General features: G+C 40.4%; 1 protein-coding gene across 1 annotated transcript in view; it reads left to right on the plus strand.

Moving 5' to 3' along the window:
- antxr2a (ANTXR cell adhesion molecule 2a) overlaps positions 1–20,045 on the plus strand; it is a 50,784-nt gene that overhangs the window by 21,889 nt on the left and 8,850 nt on the right. Inside the window, exons 13-16 of the mRNA XM_077600903.1 lie at positions 4,714–4,764; positions 5,720–5,809; positions 7,177–7,350; positions 7,424–7,504. Of these exons, the coding sequence (XP_077457029.1) occupies positions 4,714–4,764; positions 5,720–5,809; positions 7,177–7,350; positions 7,424–7,504 (396 nt within the window). The remainder of the gene's footprint in view (positions 1–4,713; positions 4,765–5,719; positions 5,810–7,176; positions 7,351–7,423; positions 7,505–20,045) is intronic.

The raw sequence follows: 20,045 nt of genomic DNA on the forward strand, positions 1-20,045 counted from the left end.
AATCACCCATGTTGGAAAAAATAGGCTCCTCCAAACGAGGAACAACTTTTCACAAGCAGTGGAAGTATTCTTTTTTTTTGGTGACACTCGAACCGCGGGATTAGCAAACAAACTAACGACAGGTCGGCGTAGCGGCGGCCGAAATCCAACAAAAAGCGCCAGCAATCTCCACGCTTATTATTAATCGGGAGCGTCCCTCAGGTAACGGCGTGACGCTCAAACAAAAGATTTTGTTCAACTTGCGGCCAATCTGTCGCCGGCGACTTGCTGCCATCTTTTCGCCGTTTCCCCGCTTGAGCTTCTTTGTGTGCCGTTGCTAGGTGACGTTAGCGGCCAGCCGGCCCAGTTCCAAACGAGGCTCCGATCTCTTAACACAATTTCCCAGCGAGGAAGGCCATTTTGTTTTCCCGTGCGCCGCTTTGATGTGGTTAGCGTCTTCCACTTGCGCCTCGGCCAATCGGATCTCTGGCCCAGCAAAATTGGGGGGCTGGCAAACGACGAGCTGGCTAAATGTTGACTTTGGACGTCGTATCGGCAGAGTTGATGGGTCGCCGTGTTAACCCTGGTCTTGAAATTAATAAGATTGAAATCAACAAGTGTTTTTTCCAGGCTGTGGAAATATTTGATCACCGAGAAATGATTCCACTTAAGAATAAATTGGGAATTTGCCCAATTTAGCACACATTTAGTTTCTTCATAATTACTGATGCCATCATTGAATTGAATTAAATGCCTTTATTGTCGTTATGCAAGAATAATTACATTTAAAGCTTCACCATGCAGTGCACAAATAAATAATCTGTGTTAAAAAATACATGTTATATTTCTAGAAGATTGAGATTGGGTGAAAAAAATTGGGATTTCAAATATTTGTATTTTTTTCAAGTATTACCGTATTTACTCGCATAAAGGCATCCCTCGCGTATAAGCCACACCCTTAAAATCGCCTTAAAATTGTTGAATTTTACCATTTCTCACGCATAAGACGACCCAGGTATAAGCCACACCCTTAAATTTTCTTTAAAATTGTTGAATTTTACCATTTCTCACGCATAAGCCGACCCACGTATAAGCCGCACCCTTAAATTTTCCTTAAAATAGTTGAATTTTACAATTTCTCGCGTATAAGCCGCCCCCTGATTCACAGTTTTCCCTTCCATATTCATGGTTTTAATAGGGAGTACAGATTTGTTACTATGAAGGGAAAATCTTAAGAAAAATCATCACACTTGCTATTTCTGAAATACTGTATGAATCAAAAGCACATTATTAGGGTCAATATCATATGGAAATTAATATGATTGCCTTTGTAAATGCAAAATATCAAATTATTGAACCTGTTGATGTCAATTGAAGTCCAATCCATTTCGACTTGGAAGGTCAATTTGGATTGGTCATCTCAATGGCAGTGAATCGTTGAATGGAATTAAAGTATAACGACTTTTAAAGCTTCCAAGGATATCATCCAAAAAAAATGCTTCTCACAAGGAATCGGGTAAAAAAAAAACGATTTAGTCATTGTCAACCAAAGTAGAAGTATTTTCCCCAACATAATAGACCCCGAATTGAAATCCATTAAATCCATCCATCCATCAAATCCAGGTAAAACCTCAAGAGCCAATAGAAACCGAGAGAAAGTCACGATTGGCGACCCCCCCTGTTGGGGGACCTTCCCTGGCCACTTTGCTCGCCGTCAAATGCGAACGCCAGCTCCTCCATTGTTCTTTTGGAGAGAGCGGCTTGCACTCTGCGCTAGAGTAAACTCCACGGACCCTGGGGCCCTTTGGAAAACACTCGCAGCCACTTTACAAAAATCCACAACAGATTACGAGGGACGGGGCTGGGGGGCCCGTTACAGATGGCGCCCCCTCCACTCATCCCCGCTTATTTTCCAGCCCCCGACGCAAACTCACATTCGCCCCCCCCCCATCCCGTTCAGCAGAAAGGATAGACGTCACCTGGCGTGGGCGAAACCTGCGGGGACGGCGTCCGGCATGAGACGGAAGCATATTTTGGAGCGGCAACAAAGGCATTAAAATGTAAACCCCCTGCAGCATGTCTGGCCACCGCCGTGTTTGTCTTGGTGCGGCGAGCTGCTGTCGCCTCGCACCCGGGGAACGCCGCACGAGAGGAGGGCCATGTGTGCCTTGTTAATATTTAAACCCCCCTGAAAAACACACAGCCTCCTTTATACCCCTCGCCGTCGAGTCGGGACGAGGCGAGAAATCCCGCCTCGCCGACCCGTCGCCCGATTTTCTTTTGTTTGGCGTTCGTTGGTTGAAATGAGATGTCAAACGGCGCCGGATTCAATGGCGGTACTCGTAGAACTGTAGGAATGGATCTTGGTGCGCATTTAAAGGGGGTGAGAGGAGTCGTTTTGATTGGCGGTTTTCAATTTGGTGATCCAACGGTCTGGCATTGCTTCGCAGTGAGAATCCAATTTTGGCTGGGTATTAATTAGTAGTGTACAGTAATCCCTCGATTATCGCGGCTTCACTACATCGTGTTTTTTTTTTTTGTTAATTACATTTTTTTTTTTTTAAGTTCATAAAAATGAAAATCCACGGTCAAACTCGCGAGCAGAAGCCACGCCTCTGTCCTCCGCTTGGTATTAGAACTCAGCACTGAAGTTAAAAAATCAATAAATAAAGTTCATAAATATTTGAAAATTCACGCTGTAAAAAGTATTTTTTTTTTAAATAGGAGTGACCCTACTTTGCGGTTTTTCGTTTATCGCGGCCATGTCAGGTCTACATTGACCGCGATAATCGAGGGATTACTGTAATATCGTTTTTATTTTTGCTGAGTTTTTGGTGTAGTTCAGTTTTGCAAGCTGGTAAAATCATAAAAAACATAGGAATTCATTTAGAACTCTCAGGTTTTCAATTACACTGGTTTATTGCATTAAACAGATGTTATGCTGTTAAAATGCTTATTGGTCCTCCAATAATTTTATTTTAATTGTGAACATTTTTTTTCAAATAGAAATCCCTGCAAGAAAGCAAATGCTGACAGCAAAATGTGTCCGTTTTTATTGGCAGAGCAGCCATTCTGGATTCTTGTTGGTTTTTAATAGGCACAAATCTGCTTACCAAAATGTCTACCCGACTCGCATGGATCTTTTTTGCTGCCGATCATTTGCAGAAAGAAATTCTGATCATTTGTCAGTCAATGAATTTCATATTTAATTTAAAAAAAATATTTTCGGGTCTTAAACAACGACCAAAAAGTTTTTAAAAATTGACATTTTCACGAGACTTTGGCCTGGCGTATTCCTTATACAATCGGGAATAACACCCAACTATAAAAACATGCGCTTCTCATCGTTCCATTAGCTTTTAATTCGGCTTTGCATCTGTCCAGCAGGTAAAAAAAAAAGTCACCTCTATTTATCCCGCAATATGTCCGGAAAATCTGCTTCGGTAATTACTCGGGAGAAGCTAATCCGGCCAGCGTACGGCGGTGGTGGGAAGGATGCCGGCCAGCGTATGGAGAGGTCGCCGGATTTGCTGACGAGCGTGTCAAAGAGGAATTAATTCAACCTAATTGATGACTTTCTCTCATTATGCTAATGACCACGCCGTCCCCACGTTTGAAAAAACAGATGCTCGCCTCTATACTTTGTTTTCCACGAATTCATCCGGCGAACGAATGCTCTTAAACGCTTGCCGACAAAAAGCTGCTTCAAAATGTGAAGCGGAAATGACGATTAAGGTGGAGAGCTTTGGTTCATTTAGCTTTTTTTTTGTCTCTGGTCAAATCAAGTCAACATTATTTTTTTTCCAAATTGGTTAATTTTCCAAAAAAGAGTTTGTCTCTGATCAAGTTCAGTCAAGATTAGTTTTTTTTTTTTTCCAAATTGGGGTTTTAACACAGAATTAATTCCTAAAAATGAGCATTGGGTTCATTTAAGTTTTATTTTTTAAAGCATTTAAATCTCAAAGACAAGTTTCCATACAGAAGCCTAGTTTGATCCGGCCGGCTAACTGTTCTTTTTTTATTTCTTAATTTTGGTCTCCCATCTTATTGAAACGAATGATCTCACGAGAACTTTTTTTGCCCGCTCGGCTGCGTTGAACCTCGTCCAATTAATTTGAGACTCGTCCCCCGTCAACAAGTCGATTGTTCGTTTTTCACAGGGGGGGCCCCTCGTGTTGCTCTACAACACGTGTCAAAGTGGCGGCCCGCGGGCCAAATCTGGCCCACCACATCATTTTGTGTGGCCCGAGAAAGTAAACGATGAGTGCCAACTTTCTGTTTTATGATGAAATTCGAATGAAAATTGTTGATTATTTGCTGTGTTTCCTCCATTTTAAATCAATAATTGCAAACAATTTGTACTCATTTGAATGTCCAAAAATGATCTATCGATTAGCACGATCGAGAAAGCCGTCAATTTATTCATGGATTAATTTTGGCAGCCTAGTTGGAAGACAAAACGGCCCTCCCGATGTAATCGAAACTACCACGTGGCCCGCGACAAAAAATGAGTTTGACACCCCTGCTCTACACTAATCACGGTCGGCGGGGAGGGGTGGAGCTTAAGTATCAAGGCGCTGGTTAGGGAGGCGAAAGGAGGCCTGTTCTTTTTTTGACCGAGTGGCCTGTCAACTGTCGAGCTCTCGTCATGTCGTTAGTGGACATCAGCTCCTGACAGACCTTCTGCTGACACGTGCTGTTTTTAAATTTGTTATTTTTTTTGTTCTTATCCAGGTCATCAAAGACCCCCCACCGCCGCCACCCCCGGCAAGACCGCCTCCACCTGTGAGTAATGCTTACCAAAAGTAAGCTTTCACATAAGGGCTACTAGAGCTTGGGTCCTGGCTTCAAATCCAGGTCATGTCCATCTGGGTGGACTTTGCATGTTCTCCCTGGGGCCTGTGTGGGTTTTCTCTGGGTACTCCGGTTTCCTCCCACATTCCAAAAACATGCATGCTAAGATGATTGGACACTCTAAATTGCCCCTAGCTACGAGTGATTGGTTGTTTGTCTCATTGTGCCCTGCGATTGGCTGGCCATCAATTCAGGGTGTCCGGAGTCAGCTGGGATAGGCTCCAGCACCCCCGGCTACCCTAGTGAGGATAAAGCGGTTCAGAAAATGAGATGAAATTAAATCAAAACATGAGGAATGTTAAATGATAGATAATACTATTACAAGATTCAAATGGTGAAAGAGTCATTTTGTTGAAGTCATATTTGGGAAAAAAGTCATAAAATTATGCCATTATAAACATGACATTACAGTCGTACTATTACTTACGAAATGAATTTGTTACGGAACTTTTTTCGTAACTTGAAAATTTCGTAAGTAGAGGTGTACTTTATATGTAAATTCTCTCATTGGTTCCACGGTCCTCACAAAACTACCAACTATTTTGGAACCAGTTTCAAAATAGGTGTTCAATTAAACATATAGTATTAAAATGTGGCATTTAGTTACAAAATTAATTTGTTCCGGAACTTTTTTTGTAACTTGAAAATTTCGTAAGTAGAGGTGTACTATATATGTAAATTCTCTAATTGGTTCCACGGTCCTCACAAAACTACCACCTATTTTGGAACCAGTTCCAAAATAGGTGGTCAATTAAACATGTAGTTTTAAAATGTGGCTTTGAGACAAATTTAAGGATTTCAGGAGACATTTTCCAGTCTGGTTTTAGTTTCCAATTCAAGCTCACGTGGTCATGCAACAATTGTAAGACGCAAACTTGCTTTTCAGGAACCCGAAGTGGCGGGCAAGAAAAAGTGGCCCACCGTGGACGCGTCCTACTACGGCGGGAGAGGAGCGGGCGGCATCAAACGCATGGAGGTCAGTCAATACGACAAATGTACGCAAAAAGTCACGTTGGCGGGCCGCCCCGAGACGCACGTGTTGTCGTCCGTGTTAACCCCAAGCGGGCGGGTCAAGGCGGGAAAAAAAAGCGCTTACGTTCCTTTAATTCCGTATACATTGCGTCCGTCAATCGGCGCGTTGACAACTCTGACGTGACAGGCTGTCCTCGCTCGCTCGTCTCCGTCCGTCCCCGTGCCGTCACGCCATGGCCGCTGTCAACCTGTCGGACATCCCCGCCTCCGTCCGTCTCTCTCGTCTGTAAGTCATGGCGGGGATTTCCCAGCATCCTCGGCCGCTTTTCACCGCGCTCGATTCATACTTCTTAGTGGGGCGTCTTGATAAGCCTTGACGTTCCGACGTCCCGAAGAACCGTCCCCCTACTCCAGCGTATTCATGGAATCCATCTTTTAAGACTTTCAACAATATTCACAGTTGTAAAAAAGATTTGTGCACAAAAACCTCTGGTGTTCTATGAGTCAGTCACATAAGGGATGAGAACAAATGTACTACTTGCCTCAAAAACACTTAGTTCATAAGTATACAAAGATAATGTATTTATTTATTCATAGCTCAAAAGCATGACTTTTTCTAGCGTGTATTTGGCTAATTTACTTTGTAAAGTCTCCCTGTTAAACATCATTTGTCCACAAAATGCTATATTTTGTCATTGAAATACATGTCCTAACATATATGAATATGTATATGTGTCAGTGTATACAACACACTAACTCAGAGTAAATTAACCACTGCAATTGTAAAAATTGGAGGATTATATACAGAAATACGTACGTTTGTGTCTTCTAGTATGTTAGGAAATGACAAGTTTTAATGGCAGAAATATCCCATTTAGTCATTCTCTGCACAAATCTGGCATTTACCGTATTTTCTAGCATATAATTATTGCATTTGTCGCAAAAAAATGATGCCTGAATCCAGGGTACGGCTTATATGTGCACAAATTAGACTTTACATGCACGAAACAGCAAAGATTTCAGCAGATACGGTCATTTATTTCAAAATAAAGAAACGATAAACAGATAAAACGCTAAACAAAATTTTATTTGATGCCTATGAATATAATACAAGGGAAAATATGAACCCTATTTTGCATAAAACGTGAACAAACTCATTTTTGCTACTCCCTATTAAAACCATGAATATGGGGGTGAAAACTGGGAATCAGGGGGCGGCTTATATGCGAGAAATTGTAAAAATTCAACCATTTTAAGGCAATTTTAAGGGTACGGCTTATACGCAGAGGCGGCTTATATGCGAGAAAAAATACGGAAAACGACTTAAACAAAGCCAAATGGATGCTTTAATGAACACCTTATTTTCCGCAGGTGCGCTGGGGCGAGAAGGGTTCCACGGAAGAAGGCGCTCGGCTGGAAATGGCCAAGAACGCTGTGGTTTCCATGCCAGAGGAAGCCGAGGAGCCCATGATGAAGCGTCCCAGGGCTCAGCCTGCCGCCACCTCTTACCGCCGTGGGGACAACAAGTGGTACACGCCCATTAAGGTAAAAAAAATTGACTCAGCTTTTTTGAAAATGAGCTTTGGAAGACTTATATAAGGCGCCCGGTGGCTTTCAGGGTCGCTTGGACGCTTTGTGGGCTCTGATGCGACGGCAGTACGACCGAGTGTCCCTCATGCGGCCCACTTCTGCGGATAAGGTAGGTCTAAATTTCAAGTTTGCCCCTAGCCAATGGCATTTCAACTGCTAAAGTGCAGGTTTTTAGAGGCCAAAACGGTTTAGGATTATAGTTTAGTTACCATGGAAATTTGCGTATTAAATGCAGTAGCAAAATATGACATTTTCACCAAAAACTAGCCTGGTTTGGTAAATCTACATATTTCGGATGGCTAAATATACCCCTTTAAAATATGATTTTGTTGTGGTCTATATAACTTTTTTTGCGCTAAAAGCTACACTGCCTAAAAAAAATCACTGCAAAATATAGCATTTTAGAGGAAATTGTTTTACACCACAAAGTATTAATTGCGGCAAAAAATTATAGTTTTAACTGCAAAAGGATCAGGGTTAAATTACCGTATTTTCCAGAATAAACGTACTGCACCAGTTAAAAATTCATTCCTAACATTTAAAAAAAAAAAATACAAAATTGCTATAGAACATAAATGACCAGAGCATAAATTTAGTTTACCCAAATTGAGACGTTTACTTTTCAAGGTATTTTAACCAAATAGAAAATCAGATTATTATTTTTTTGGGTTGATGTGTGTGTGTGTGTGTTTGTTCATGTCCACTTTTTTTTTTTTACCAGTCGTTGCTGTTTGACATTGTGTGTATGTGTTAGCAGAATGTAAAGTCGTGTCATCTTGTTGCATTGGGAGTTTTGTTTGAGGAAAAAAAACAAAAGTAAAAGAGCCAGAGGAGTGTGTGTGTGTGTGTATGAGTGTGTGTGTGAGTGAGTCAGTCAGCTGTTTGGATGTTTCACTTGGTCTTTGGCAAAATTGGACGCAGCAGTGAATCCCAAACAAGTGAAGCTGGGTGAGATTAGCCAAAACATGGCTTGAGGCCACTCTGATCCTCTGCAAGAATAATAAATAGCCAGGTCCTGATCACATATTTTTGCATGCCTAATTTTGCCAAAATGTATTGAGGAAGCCGGGACATAGGTTGAAATGAAAATATTTTTAGATGGTGGTGTCCCTTGAGAGTTTTTCCGGAGTATAAGTCGCACTAGCCAAAGAATGCAAAAGTATGAGTTGCATTTTTTTGAGGGGCAGTTTTTCAAATTGAACAGAAACCAAGGACAATATTGTGCATGAAAAAATGAGAGTAAATAGAGAGAAAACAGGGACCCATTAATGCACATGTGTCAAAGTGGCGGCCCGGGGGCCAAATCTGGCCCGCCGCATCATTTTGTGTGGCCTGGGAAAGTAAATCTTGAGTGCCGACTTTCTGTTTTAGGATCAAATTAAAATGAAGAGTATAGATGTATATAAAATTTCCTGATTTTTCCCCCTTTTAAATCAATCATTGTCATTTTTTTATCCATTTTTTCCGTGTTTTTAGTTCAAAAATCATTTTGTAAAATCTAAAAAAATATATTTAAAAAAGCTAAATTAAACATTGTTTTAGATCTATAAAAAACTGAATATTCAGGGTTTTTAATTCAGTTCTTTTAATCCATTTATTAAAAAAAAAACATTGAAATATTATATCTAAAATGGTCCGGCCCACGTGAAATCAAGTTGACGTTAAAGCGGCTCGCCAACCAACCCGAGTCTGACACCCTTGCGTTAATGTAACGTATTAAATAAAATACATATTCATAAGCTGGATACTATGCTGCTTTACTAACGAGTTGTTTGAGGTTAAGGAGGTCAAACTGTCTGCTTCGTTTTGGTTGGTCGCCAACACGTTGTTGGATAGCTTCCACTTCCTGGATAGCTTAAAATGGACTCTCATGGTCTTCTAATGTTCTGGTGAACATTTCTTGTCGAATATAGATGGGCTCATCTGTGGAATTGGATTGGATTGGATAACTTTCTTCATCCCGTATTCGGGAATGTATACTTAGTGGGCCAAAAGTCGAGTGTCAAATCCGTTTTTGAGCCCCCCACGCACGGATTCCAAAGCACCTCTCCGCAGGTGGCTGTCAAAAGTGGGATGCGCGAACGCTGTTTGATGGCAGACAGGAATCCCCTCGGGGCCAACCATGTTTTGGCCGGCGCTTCCCGGGATATTCGTCGTCACAGGTGTAAGGAAGCAGGTTGTCACCGACATCTGTTCCGCACGGGTCGCCGCCCTCCAAGCGGTCCCAGGGCACCACGACCTGTAAGGAAGGCCAGACTTAAGCCCCGCCCTCGCCACCGCCAGCCAGGCACGCTCTTCCCCCGGCCGGCCCAATCGCGCGCCACCGCCCCGGGCCACTGCTGCATTTTCCAGCAGATGCCGACGAGCGAGACGGGAAATGAGAGGGAAACTGTTGGGTTTTTTTTTTTCCGGGGGTCTCGCATTTATCGCCCGAGGGCCTTCGACACCAAAGGTAGGCGGCGGGGCGGGGGCCCGGCCGCAGCTGCGGTGCCGAACTCGCCCCGGGCGCAAATAAAGAGATCTGATGCCTTTTGACTGTGTTGTCGGGCGAGCGTTGGGAACCGGGGACCCACTCCGGAGCCAACTTGGCGCTCGCGACATCTGCCGCCAAGTTTTTTCCTGGGATCGGCTGGGGACAGCAGGTAGAGCAAGATGGCGGGCGGGGGATAGTGCGAATAGGGGGACGCTCAGTCGTTTTGGCCTTTTTACACTGCCCCCCAGCAGATGTGCTTTCAAAGATGGCCGCCCAGGAGCCAACCGACGGGAAGCTGAGAGCGAGTAGGCGAGCTGCGATCAAACAGGCGGTCGGTGGACTTGGTCTGCTGGTGTGTATCAGTGTGTGAGTGTGTGTACGTGTGTGAGAGTATGTGTGTGTGTGGGCTTCCAGTTGGATTTCCATTTGTTCCTCTCGCTTCGCATCTGTTCCTCACCAGGGGGACGAGTGGGACGAGTGACGGTGGAGGTTAACAGTACGAGCTGCTGGACCTCGCCGCGATGATAAAATGGCGGTTTTCTTCGTGTGTGTGGGGGGGGAAACGTCTTTTTTATTTTCTTGGTGGGTCTTTTGTTTAGGTTTTTGTGTAGTTGTCGTGTATGGAGTTTAGTTGTGTTTGCGGGAAGGTTTTCTGGGGGGATTAGAGGGACTGTACTCTGAAATAGCTTTTAAAAACAAACGGCAAGAGTTGATATTTTTTATGTCAATACAGTAATCCCTCGATTATTGTGAATTCACTACTTTGCAATTTTGTTTTTGCTGCTATTATTTTCATTTTTTTTAACTTCAGTGCTTGTAGTTTGGACGTGTATTTTCACATTTTTATGAAATTTAAGTAAAAAAATGTTTTTTAAGTTCATAAAAACGTGAAAATCCACGCTGAAACTCGTAAGCGGAAGCCACTTTTGCTCCTAAGACTTAGCACTGTAGTAAAAAAAAATTATATATGTTTTTCTTTAATAGGGGTGACCCTGCATCACCATTTTTCGATTATCGCAACCATGTCTAGTCTACATTAACCGGGATATTCGAGAAATTACCGTAGTTTCTGTTAGGTTTATCCAATTGTACGTTTATCCTTAGGTATTTCCAATTCAGCTTTCAATAAAAAAGGCATCTGTAGTCACATCACCATTTAATTCTTGCAAGAAGAGAATACATCCAGCCGCTCGCCCGATCAAGATTATTCTAACGAGTGGCATTATGTCCTGCCCATTTAAGGCCTCAAATCAAAACAATTACAAGGTTATCGACTCGATCCAATTGCGTAAGCAAGAAACAAAACAATTCCATAATCAAGCAAACCTAGCGTCAACCTAGCGTCACAAATTAAAACAATATGCTTGATAGCCATCCGCTGAACCAACAACAATTTAAGCGTCCTTCACAGATCTTCATTGCGAACTTGCATCAGGGGAAAGGGTTGAGGCGTATCTTCCAGTAATCAGTCCTCGGAGCAAGGACTCAGTGTATTGTTTTATGTCTTTGCGAACTTGTATCTCTCGCTGGACCCAGCTGTCCTGGAGAGCGACCTTGGCGTAAGCGTTTGTCTTCACATATTAATTCAACTCTAACATAAAAGCGATCAACACATATATATATATATATATATATATATATATTGTTTAATATAGTTACACATTTAGGATGAGTATTACTATTCCTAATAAGCAAATATATTGATTAATATAGTAAGCATGTATATTATAAGGCTTTATATTCATTGCAAACACATTTATAATAATGATTACTCCAACAGTTTCAAATGGAGCTATGGACCGATGTGGGTCGGCTCGCCGTTAGCTTGACACGGAATGCGATTTGTTCATCAGAAATTCAACAACGTCTCTCATTTTACACACAAAACAGGTTATATTTATTTGTTTGGGTCTGTTTTGATATGACAACGTTGGCTTTTGAACTTTGCTTCGGTATATTGAACAAGTTAGCATCTGCGTTTACATTAAGCGAGCACGTAAACTCATTGCCGGGGTGTCGGCGCAAAGCCTGCAGACTTGATGGGGAGTGCTTTGGAGACTTTTTCTGTTTGTCCCAGAAAATATGTCCTATGTTACTGCAGAGATTTTTGTCATCTGGTACTGACGTTCCACTGCGGAATACGTAAATAATGCAGAACTTCTTTGTTGATGTTTTGGATAAAGTTCCACATGAAAAAACAGACATGGAAATCATTCAAAGATAATTTGACTATATTCATACCTTTTGTGTTGACTGTTTTTTGCGTTTCTAGCCCGACGTTTTATTAGCCGCACCACTGCGGTTTTAGTAGCAATTAACCACGTTAATTACGGGATGTCACGCTCTCTGATCCGGAGGTGCGTCATTAGCGAGCTTGTTTACTTCCCATTAAAAGCCTTTATGGGCAAATTAGCTGATTGAATGGCGAGGTGCGCTTGAAACTTAGCGCCGCCACCTCCGCGCTTTTTATAAAACGTGGACTTGAAATGAGAACGTAAATGAGCGCCGGGTTAGCATATTGTCTCTTCGCGCGGGAAGCTAGCTAGCTAAAGACGTGGGCGGAAGCCTTAAGATGCATGGCGTGGAACAATGACGCCTTTTGCTAGCACTGTTTTGGCGTGTTAAGACAGAAGGCGCGAGAGGACCGCTGCATCTGTTCGGTGTTGGCGCTAAACGTCGTCGGCAAATGTTTGCGTTCAGATTTCAGATCGTTTACGTCGAGGCGCTAAAATGCGGTTAGCGTTTTAAAGATTCACCGTGCCATTGTTATTATTAGCGGTGCTTTTATTAGCGTTTTCAGGTCAAGAGGCGGAGTTAGCTGTGATAATATTTCAGTACGACACATTGCGGAATGTGGAAATGCGACAAATTTGATACAATGGGACATTTATTTTTATTCAATGGAGTTAAAGAATTGGGGTTTGAGTCAGGGTTACGTCGTGGATCGTGGAACTGGAATTAGTCTTTGTTCCTGAACCTGCTTCTGGTTAAGGTCTTGATCTTCACCTCCTTCAAACTGGTCTTGAATCTTGAACCATTATTTTTTTTCCGCCCGACTACCAAACAATTCTTTTTTTACTTCAATTCTTTCTATATTCAATTAAAAACCTTTTAAATTTAACACATTTCTTTGAGGCAAGAATCATGTCACGTGGACAGCAAAACATATTAATAACTTTAAAAAACTGATAAAAATCACAAAGTCCAATGATGTCAATTGCTTAAAACTGCAGGCCTTTCATGCACTCTCGTCTCCTAAAAAATCCAATAAAAAAATGATAATAATAAAATTGCTTCTTAATTAGCATTTGTGCAAAATGATCGCTTGGATTAGATTAGAACTTTATTTCATCCGTATCCAGGAAATGTCTTGGTTGCAGTAGCCAGACAGACACAAGACACACAAGACATTGTAGACCTAGTTAAAAAAAATAAAAATAGGAGAAAAATATCAAAAAAAAATCAATAAATATATATATTACAAAATATAAAATATTAATAAGAAACAAGACACAATACATTGTAGACTTAGTTAAAAAAACTAATAATAAAAAAAAATATTACAAAATATAAAATATTAATAAAAACAAGACACAGAAGACATTGTAGACCTAGTTAAAAAAATTAAATAAAAGGAATTAAAAATATATATATGTATATATATATATATATATATATATTACAAAATATAAAATATTAATAAGAAACAAGACACAGAAGACATTGTAGACCTAGTTAAAAAAAAACTAATTTAAAAACTATATAAATATATATTACAAAATATAAAATATTAATAATATGGCTAATCTCTTTCCCAGAAGCACTGACAAGTATAAATATATTGACCGCAGGGGTGTCACAATGTCTATTGAAAAGAAGCATGAAATTGCTAATCAAACGTATTCAATGAACTCAACGCTAATACTTCCTGTTTGTATCGTATTACTGGTGGTTACCTCATTAAACCCGATGCGTTCAAGTGACTCGGGAAAAAAAAATGATTGAAACGTCTTTAATTGAGTCTCCCTAAAGCTGGCGTGGACGAAACGCGACTGGCTAATTGAGAACGAAGTGGAAACGAGAGCGTTTCAGCCTTCACTCCCGCTCTTGTCTCCGCCCAATAATGCAGCCTGACCGGCCCGCCGCCACCGCCGTCGTATCTCGACGGCGATGGCGGTGGCGGCGGGCTGGTCAGGCTAGCGGCGCGGCGAGCCCTGGGCCTCATTAGTTCTCCGAGTAGACCCGGGCCTCATTAGTCCTATCAGCGGACGTCCTCGTTAGCGCTAACAAGTAGCCAACTGACAGCTCTGTTCCGAGCCCCCTCCCACGCCGCCTCCCCCACGCCGCTGACAGCTTTAACCACGGCGGAAAAACTGAGCGAGCGAGCATTTACGAGCGCCGGCCGCTCTCCCTTAACCAGATGACTTCTTTTTTTACGCGAAGCGGGCAAAAGTAGGGCAGATGTCTGTGCGACTGGTTGTAAATTTGCTAATGACCGCCATGTTAATCCCGCCCACTTCCCCTCCTGCTCCGGACCTTGCTGGTAACAGGATTAACCTCATCACGCAAGAAGCTTTTTGTTATTGCTGACGGCCGATTGGACGCCGTGGCACGTAGCAGGTCCAGAAAAGGAAAAGCGCTAGAAAATTGTTAGCGCCCGTGCTGATTAGCGCTAGCGGCCGTGTAGTGCTACACGGTATGCTAAGTCTTTTGTAGCGTACCGCATTTTAAATCTACGTAAATAAACGTAATATTTTAACATATTTAAATTCAAGAGCACTGAAATTTAGGTCAATTTAGAATGTCACACAAAATTGAATGGATTTTTAAAAATAAATAGAGGAAGGAAATTAAACTAGATTTTAAAAAACAAATCTCAAGTAAGCTAAAAGAAGTGGAAATAAATGAAGAAATTGAAATTTAGTATTGAATATGTCAATTGGTGTTGAAAGTAAGTAATATTCATATTTTACTTTAAATTAAGACCACAAAATAAAATTTTCCAAAGTCATTGAATTGAAATAGATGCTTTTATTGTCATTATACAACTATAATATTTAAATTTTGTATTTAATGTCAATTGGCGTTGAAAGTAAGTTTTAAAATAATATTCAGATTTTTCTTTTAAACATCCAAATTATGACCACAAAATACAGTTTTCCAATCTTTGAATTGAATTAAATGCTTCTATTATCAATATACAACTATAATATTTAAATTTAGTATTCAATATGTCTATTGGTGTTGAAAGTAAGTTTTAAAATAATCAGATTTTACTTCAAAATTAAGACCACAAAATACAATTGGAATTGAATTGAATTAAATGATTTTATTGTCATGATCCAACTATAATGATATTTAAAGTCCCCACTCTCAGGATTTGTTACTCTTCTTGTTGTTTTATATCTCCACATTTGCACTCTTGTTTTTGCCAACTTTATGTTTTTCAACTCCGGATAAAAAAAAACAAACAAGTTTCCTGGTACATCCCACGTTCAATATTAACACGCATGCACGTTTAATGCCATTTATTTGTGATCCGTTCTCATGGCATTTAGGATTACCCGCACCTAAATCTCGTCGCTAGCCTTACAAGACTTATCCCAAATATGTTTTTCGGGCCTCCCCTTGTTATTGCGAACATTTTTTTTTGTGTGACCCGTCCGACGCCAATCGTCTTTCCTCTCCATTAGCTGATGGCTCTTGTTGTATCGGGGTGGTCTGGGCTGGTACCTGCACCCCTGCCTGGACAAAGGCGAGGCCAGGCCAAGGGAGCGGGGGGGTGGCTGGCTACTTTGCCGGCCCCCCAGCCTGATCCGATCCGACCTGATGTACGACCAACCCCCCCCCCCCCCAGTTGGGCCGTCGCCGCTTCTCTGTTGGCTTCTTTTCTTCATCGCCTATTAAAATCAAAGCAAAGGAGGAGAGGCAGCGCGATCTTGCCTTTAATTAAATTACATTATTGTTAACGTCAGCGTCGCAGGGGCCGACTCGCTCGCGTGCGCTCAGCCTTCCTCCTCCTCCTCCTCCTCCTCCTCCTTCACCTCCTGACAGACGTATAAAGGATGAAGATGAGGAGGAGGGGGAGGGGGGGTGTCACACATCCTCCGCCGTAATGTATTCTAATGCTCCCCTGCGTTGATTTGAATTTTTAAAAGGGTCGAAGCGGAGACGTCATGTTATGCGGGGAATATGTTCACAGTGAATATTCAATGAGCGAGGGCGGGCGGGCGAGCTTATTTTGTATACATGAACGTGGACTAATGCGGAGTGAAAGGCGCGCAAAGAGCCGTTTGAACGCCGACGACGCGCGGCCACGTCAACAAGTTGCGTTCATTAGCGTCTACAAGCTAGCTTCGGTCCACAGAAGCTAGTTGGCGCTCGTTATGTTACGCCAGCAGGCCCGAAATTTAAAAATTTGTCTCCCAAAGTATGTTTTAGTTATTCACTCTTTTGTATCGTTTGAGTTCGGCAGGTTCGCGGGGGTGCCGGAGCCCATCCCGGCCAACTAGGAGAATCAGGCCGGGTGATCGGTTCCGAATTGGTGTGGTGGACGAAGAGGAGGCTAATTGCGATGTCGCGCTAAGCTAGTGTGTTTGGTTTGGGATGTGAGAGGATATGGAGTACCCAGGGAAAACCCATACAAGCCCGGGAAAGCATGCTAATTCCACACAGGAAGGTCGGTAGATGAAAATTATGCCCGAAAATGATTTTAAATATATTTTTTGCATTAAGTGCGCCGATAAAAGTCATGAATGAATCTTTTTCAAAAATTATTGTGTAAAAGGAAACATTCTCTTGAACCATATTTCACCCCGAAAAACATGTACCCTAAAAATACTCAATTTTAGTATGCAATATAAATGCATTAGTAATAAATATAAGACAAATATTTGGATGTGTGAAAGTAGTCAAAATATTACTGAACATTGTGACCATTTGGGGGGTCATAAAAACCACATTTGTTTACCAAATGTTAATATTTTGCCCTAAATGTGATTTTAAATTAAATTTGCAAAAGTAGTCACTTATAACAGCGAGATTTTCCATTGAATTTTATTCTGAGTAAAAAAATATATATAATAATTTAAATTTGCCAAAATAGTCACTTAACAGCAGGATTTTCCATTGACTTTTATTCCGAGTAAAAAAAAAACAATAATTTAAATTTGCCAAAATAGTCACTTTTAACACAATAGGATTTTCCATTGAATTTTATTCCGAGTAAAAAAAACAATAATTTAAATTTGCCAAAATAGTCACTTTTAACTGCAGGATTTTCCATTGAATTTTAGGCAATTGAATTTTATTCTGAGTAAAAAAAATATGATAATAATTTAAATTTGCCAAAATAGTCACTTTTTGTTAGAATTATTATGGAATATTCTATATGTGTTGTAACATTTTTCAATAAGTAGTAAAGCTATAAATCAAGTCAAGGGATGGACTCTTTCCTGCGCAGTTCTCTTCTCAAGGGCAAGGGAAAAGAGACGGACACCTTTTCCCAGCAGGACCAAATGAGACTGTTATGTCGGGGCTTCACCAGCAGATTTGAAAATACGACTTTGTTGACATTAAAATACTGCTTTGTTTTCCTCATAATGAAAATATTATGTACCATTGTTTTGGGGAGATGTCACACCATTTCATTTTGAGACTGTTGTTTTTCCAAACCAGAAGGTGTTATTGTACTGATTACATGAACATGTTTTTCGAATGTCGCGATTAAATACAATGATTCAGTTACTAGAATTTAGAATGCACTGTGGACTAAGACGACGTCGCATCGCATTTTCCTTGCAAGTGTAACCAGAAATGTTGAGAGATGTTTTTCCTTTTTTAATTAAATATTACTAATAATGATTTAAAAGGTTTGAATCATTATTCTAACACTTTTAACTGCAGGATTTTCCATTGAATTTTAGGCAATTGAATTTTATTCTGATTAAAAAAATATAATAATAATTTAAATTTGCCAAAATAGTCACAACATCAGGATTTTCCATTGAATTTCAGGCAATAAAATTATATTCTGAGTAAAAAAAATATTATAATAATTTAAATTTGCCAAAATAGTCACTTTTAACAGCAGGATTTCCATTGAATTTCAGGCAATTGAATTTTATTCTGAGTTTAGTCCAAAAGGCGTCCGTTTGGAACTTTTGCGCGTATCCTAACCGCTAACGCTAGTGCGGCTAACGTCGTATTTACAGCAAACAAAGTCACGGTCGCCGAGACTGGATGGCGGAGCAGATGTCGTCTTGAAGGATGTTTCTCTTCTTATGAATAAATCACCGCCTTCCATAATTGATGATGGAAAAAAGATGCAGATGTGACAATAGTTGGCGCGAGTCACCGCTCGTTTAAAACGCCCTTGGAGTCCTTCCAGATGTGCTTGTCGGCCATTTTTTTCCCCCACCGCGTTAAAAAAACGGCGCTTTCCAACTTTTAATTCTCTCCAATCGCCCTTTTTTGTGTCTTTGATGGATGCCGGTGGAGTTAGTTAATAAAGCAGCTTATTAACCTTAATGACAATGTGATCTTTTACCATTGATAGCTTGTCTGGGACTTAATTAAAGATGATACACTTTTAATTAAGCACTCTCGCCTCTCCTCCCGCGGTACGTCGTTAAAAAGCCGACGAGGCGAAATCCAGCCCGGCGAGGCGAGGCCACTCTTGGATTTTCACACTTGTTCGTTGGGCAGTTGGACGCCGTCGCAGCTGTTTTTTTTAATACCACCGGGCGCCGATTTTATTTTATTTAAAAAAAACGTAGAAATTCGGTCAGGTGATCTTGCTTTCCGCTAAAGTTGAAAGTCTTTTAAATATTCATGAGGAATGGCATGGGAAGTTGACGAAAATTGATATAAAAATGATGCTAGCGCTACGTTTGTACTGTAAAAAAATAAAATAAATGCTATTGTTGATATTTATAATTCTTTATAGGTCAATCTGAGGTCACCTATTGAATCTTGCCTAGTTTTGTTTCGCTAAAGTTGAAAGTATTTTTAATATTCATGAGGATTGGCATGGGAAGTTGACGAAAATTGATATAAAAATGATGCTAGCGCTACGTTTGTACTGTAAAAAATGCTATTGTTGATATTGATAATTCTTTTATAGGTCAGTCTGAGGTCACCTATTGAATCTTGCCTAGTTTTGTTTCGCTAAAGTTGAAAGTCTTATTCATATTTATGAGGATTGGCTTGGGAAGTTGACGAAAATTGATATAAAAATGATGCTAGCGCTACGTCTGTACTGTAAAAAATGCTATTGTTGACATATTTATAATTCTTTTATAGGTCAATCTGTGGTCACCTGTTGAATTGAATGCGTTTATTGTCATTATACAAGTGTAATGAAATTTAAAGTTTTCACCACAAAGAGCACAAATAACAACAAACAAACTTAAATATTCAATAAATAAGTAGTCAACATAATAAGTAATCACAGCATAAATAAGCAGGCACAAATAATGACAACAAATAGATAAATAATAATTAATAAAGAATCACTAAATAAATCATAAATAAATAAGTAGTCAACATAATAAGTAATTACAACATAAATAAGTAGGCACAAATAACAACAACAAACAAACAAATACATAATAAACCACTAAATAAATCAGAAATAAATAAGTAGTCGACATAACTAAGTAGTACTCAACATAATATATAATTAGTAGTCAACATAGTGGTTGAAAAGTGTCAAAAGCCTTTTTTTGTGTCTATTGACAATGTCCAATTGACTTGAAGTGGCTTTGTATTCTCATCTCTCATTGCCATTGACGGCGCTAGACGTCCAATCCATTTTCATACGTACGGAGCAGTTTGCCTCAGATGTGGACAATAACATCAAAAATGTCTTGCCAGTCGGAGTGACCATTTACATCGATACATATTTATTCTCACCACTACTAAAGGTATAGTTTTATATGAAGCAACTCTTGGAAAAGCCAACTGGTGCGGAAAGTCGCTGTTTAATCTCCAGCGTGGTATTATATCAAGTGTGCGCTATTAGCATGCGGCCCGATAAGCATATTTTCATATTTTCACATTTCTCTCGCCCGCAGTCGCCGGCGTCACTTTACAACCTCGTAAATAACAACTTTTCTCCGCGTTGCAGATTTAAAGTTGCCACTTGCTGTTTTTTTTCTTTCTGAAAAATCCCAGT

The sequence above is a fragment of the Stigmatopora argus genome, chromosome 5 (assembly GCF_051989625.1).
Source record: "Stigmatopora argus isolate UIUO_Sarg chromosome 5, RoL_Sarg_1.0, whole genome shotgun sequence".
NCBI classification, from domain to species: Eukaryota; Metazoa; Chordata; class Actinopteri; order Syngnathiformes; family Syngnathidae; genus Stigmatopora; species Stigmatopora argus.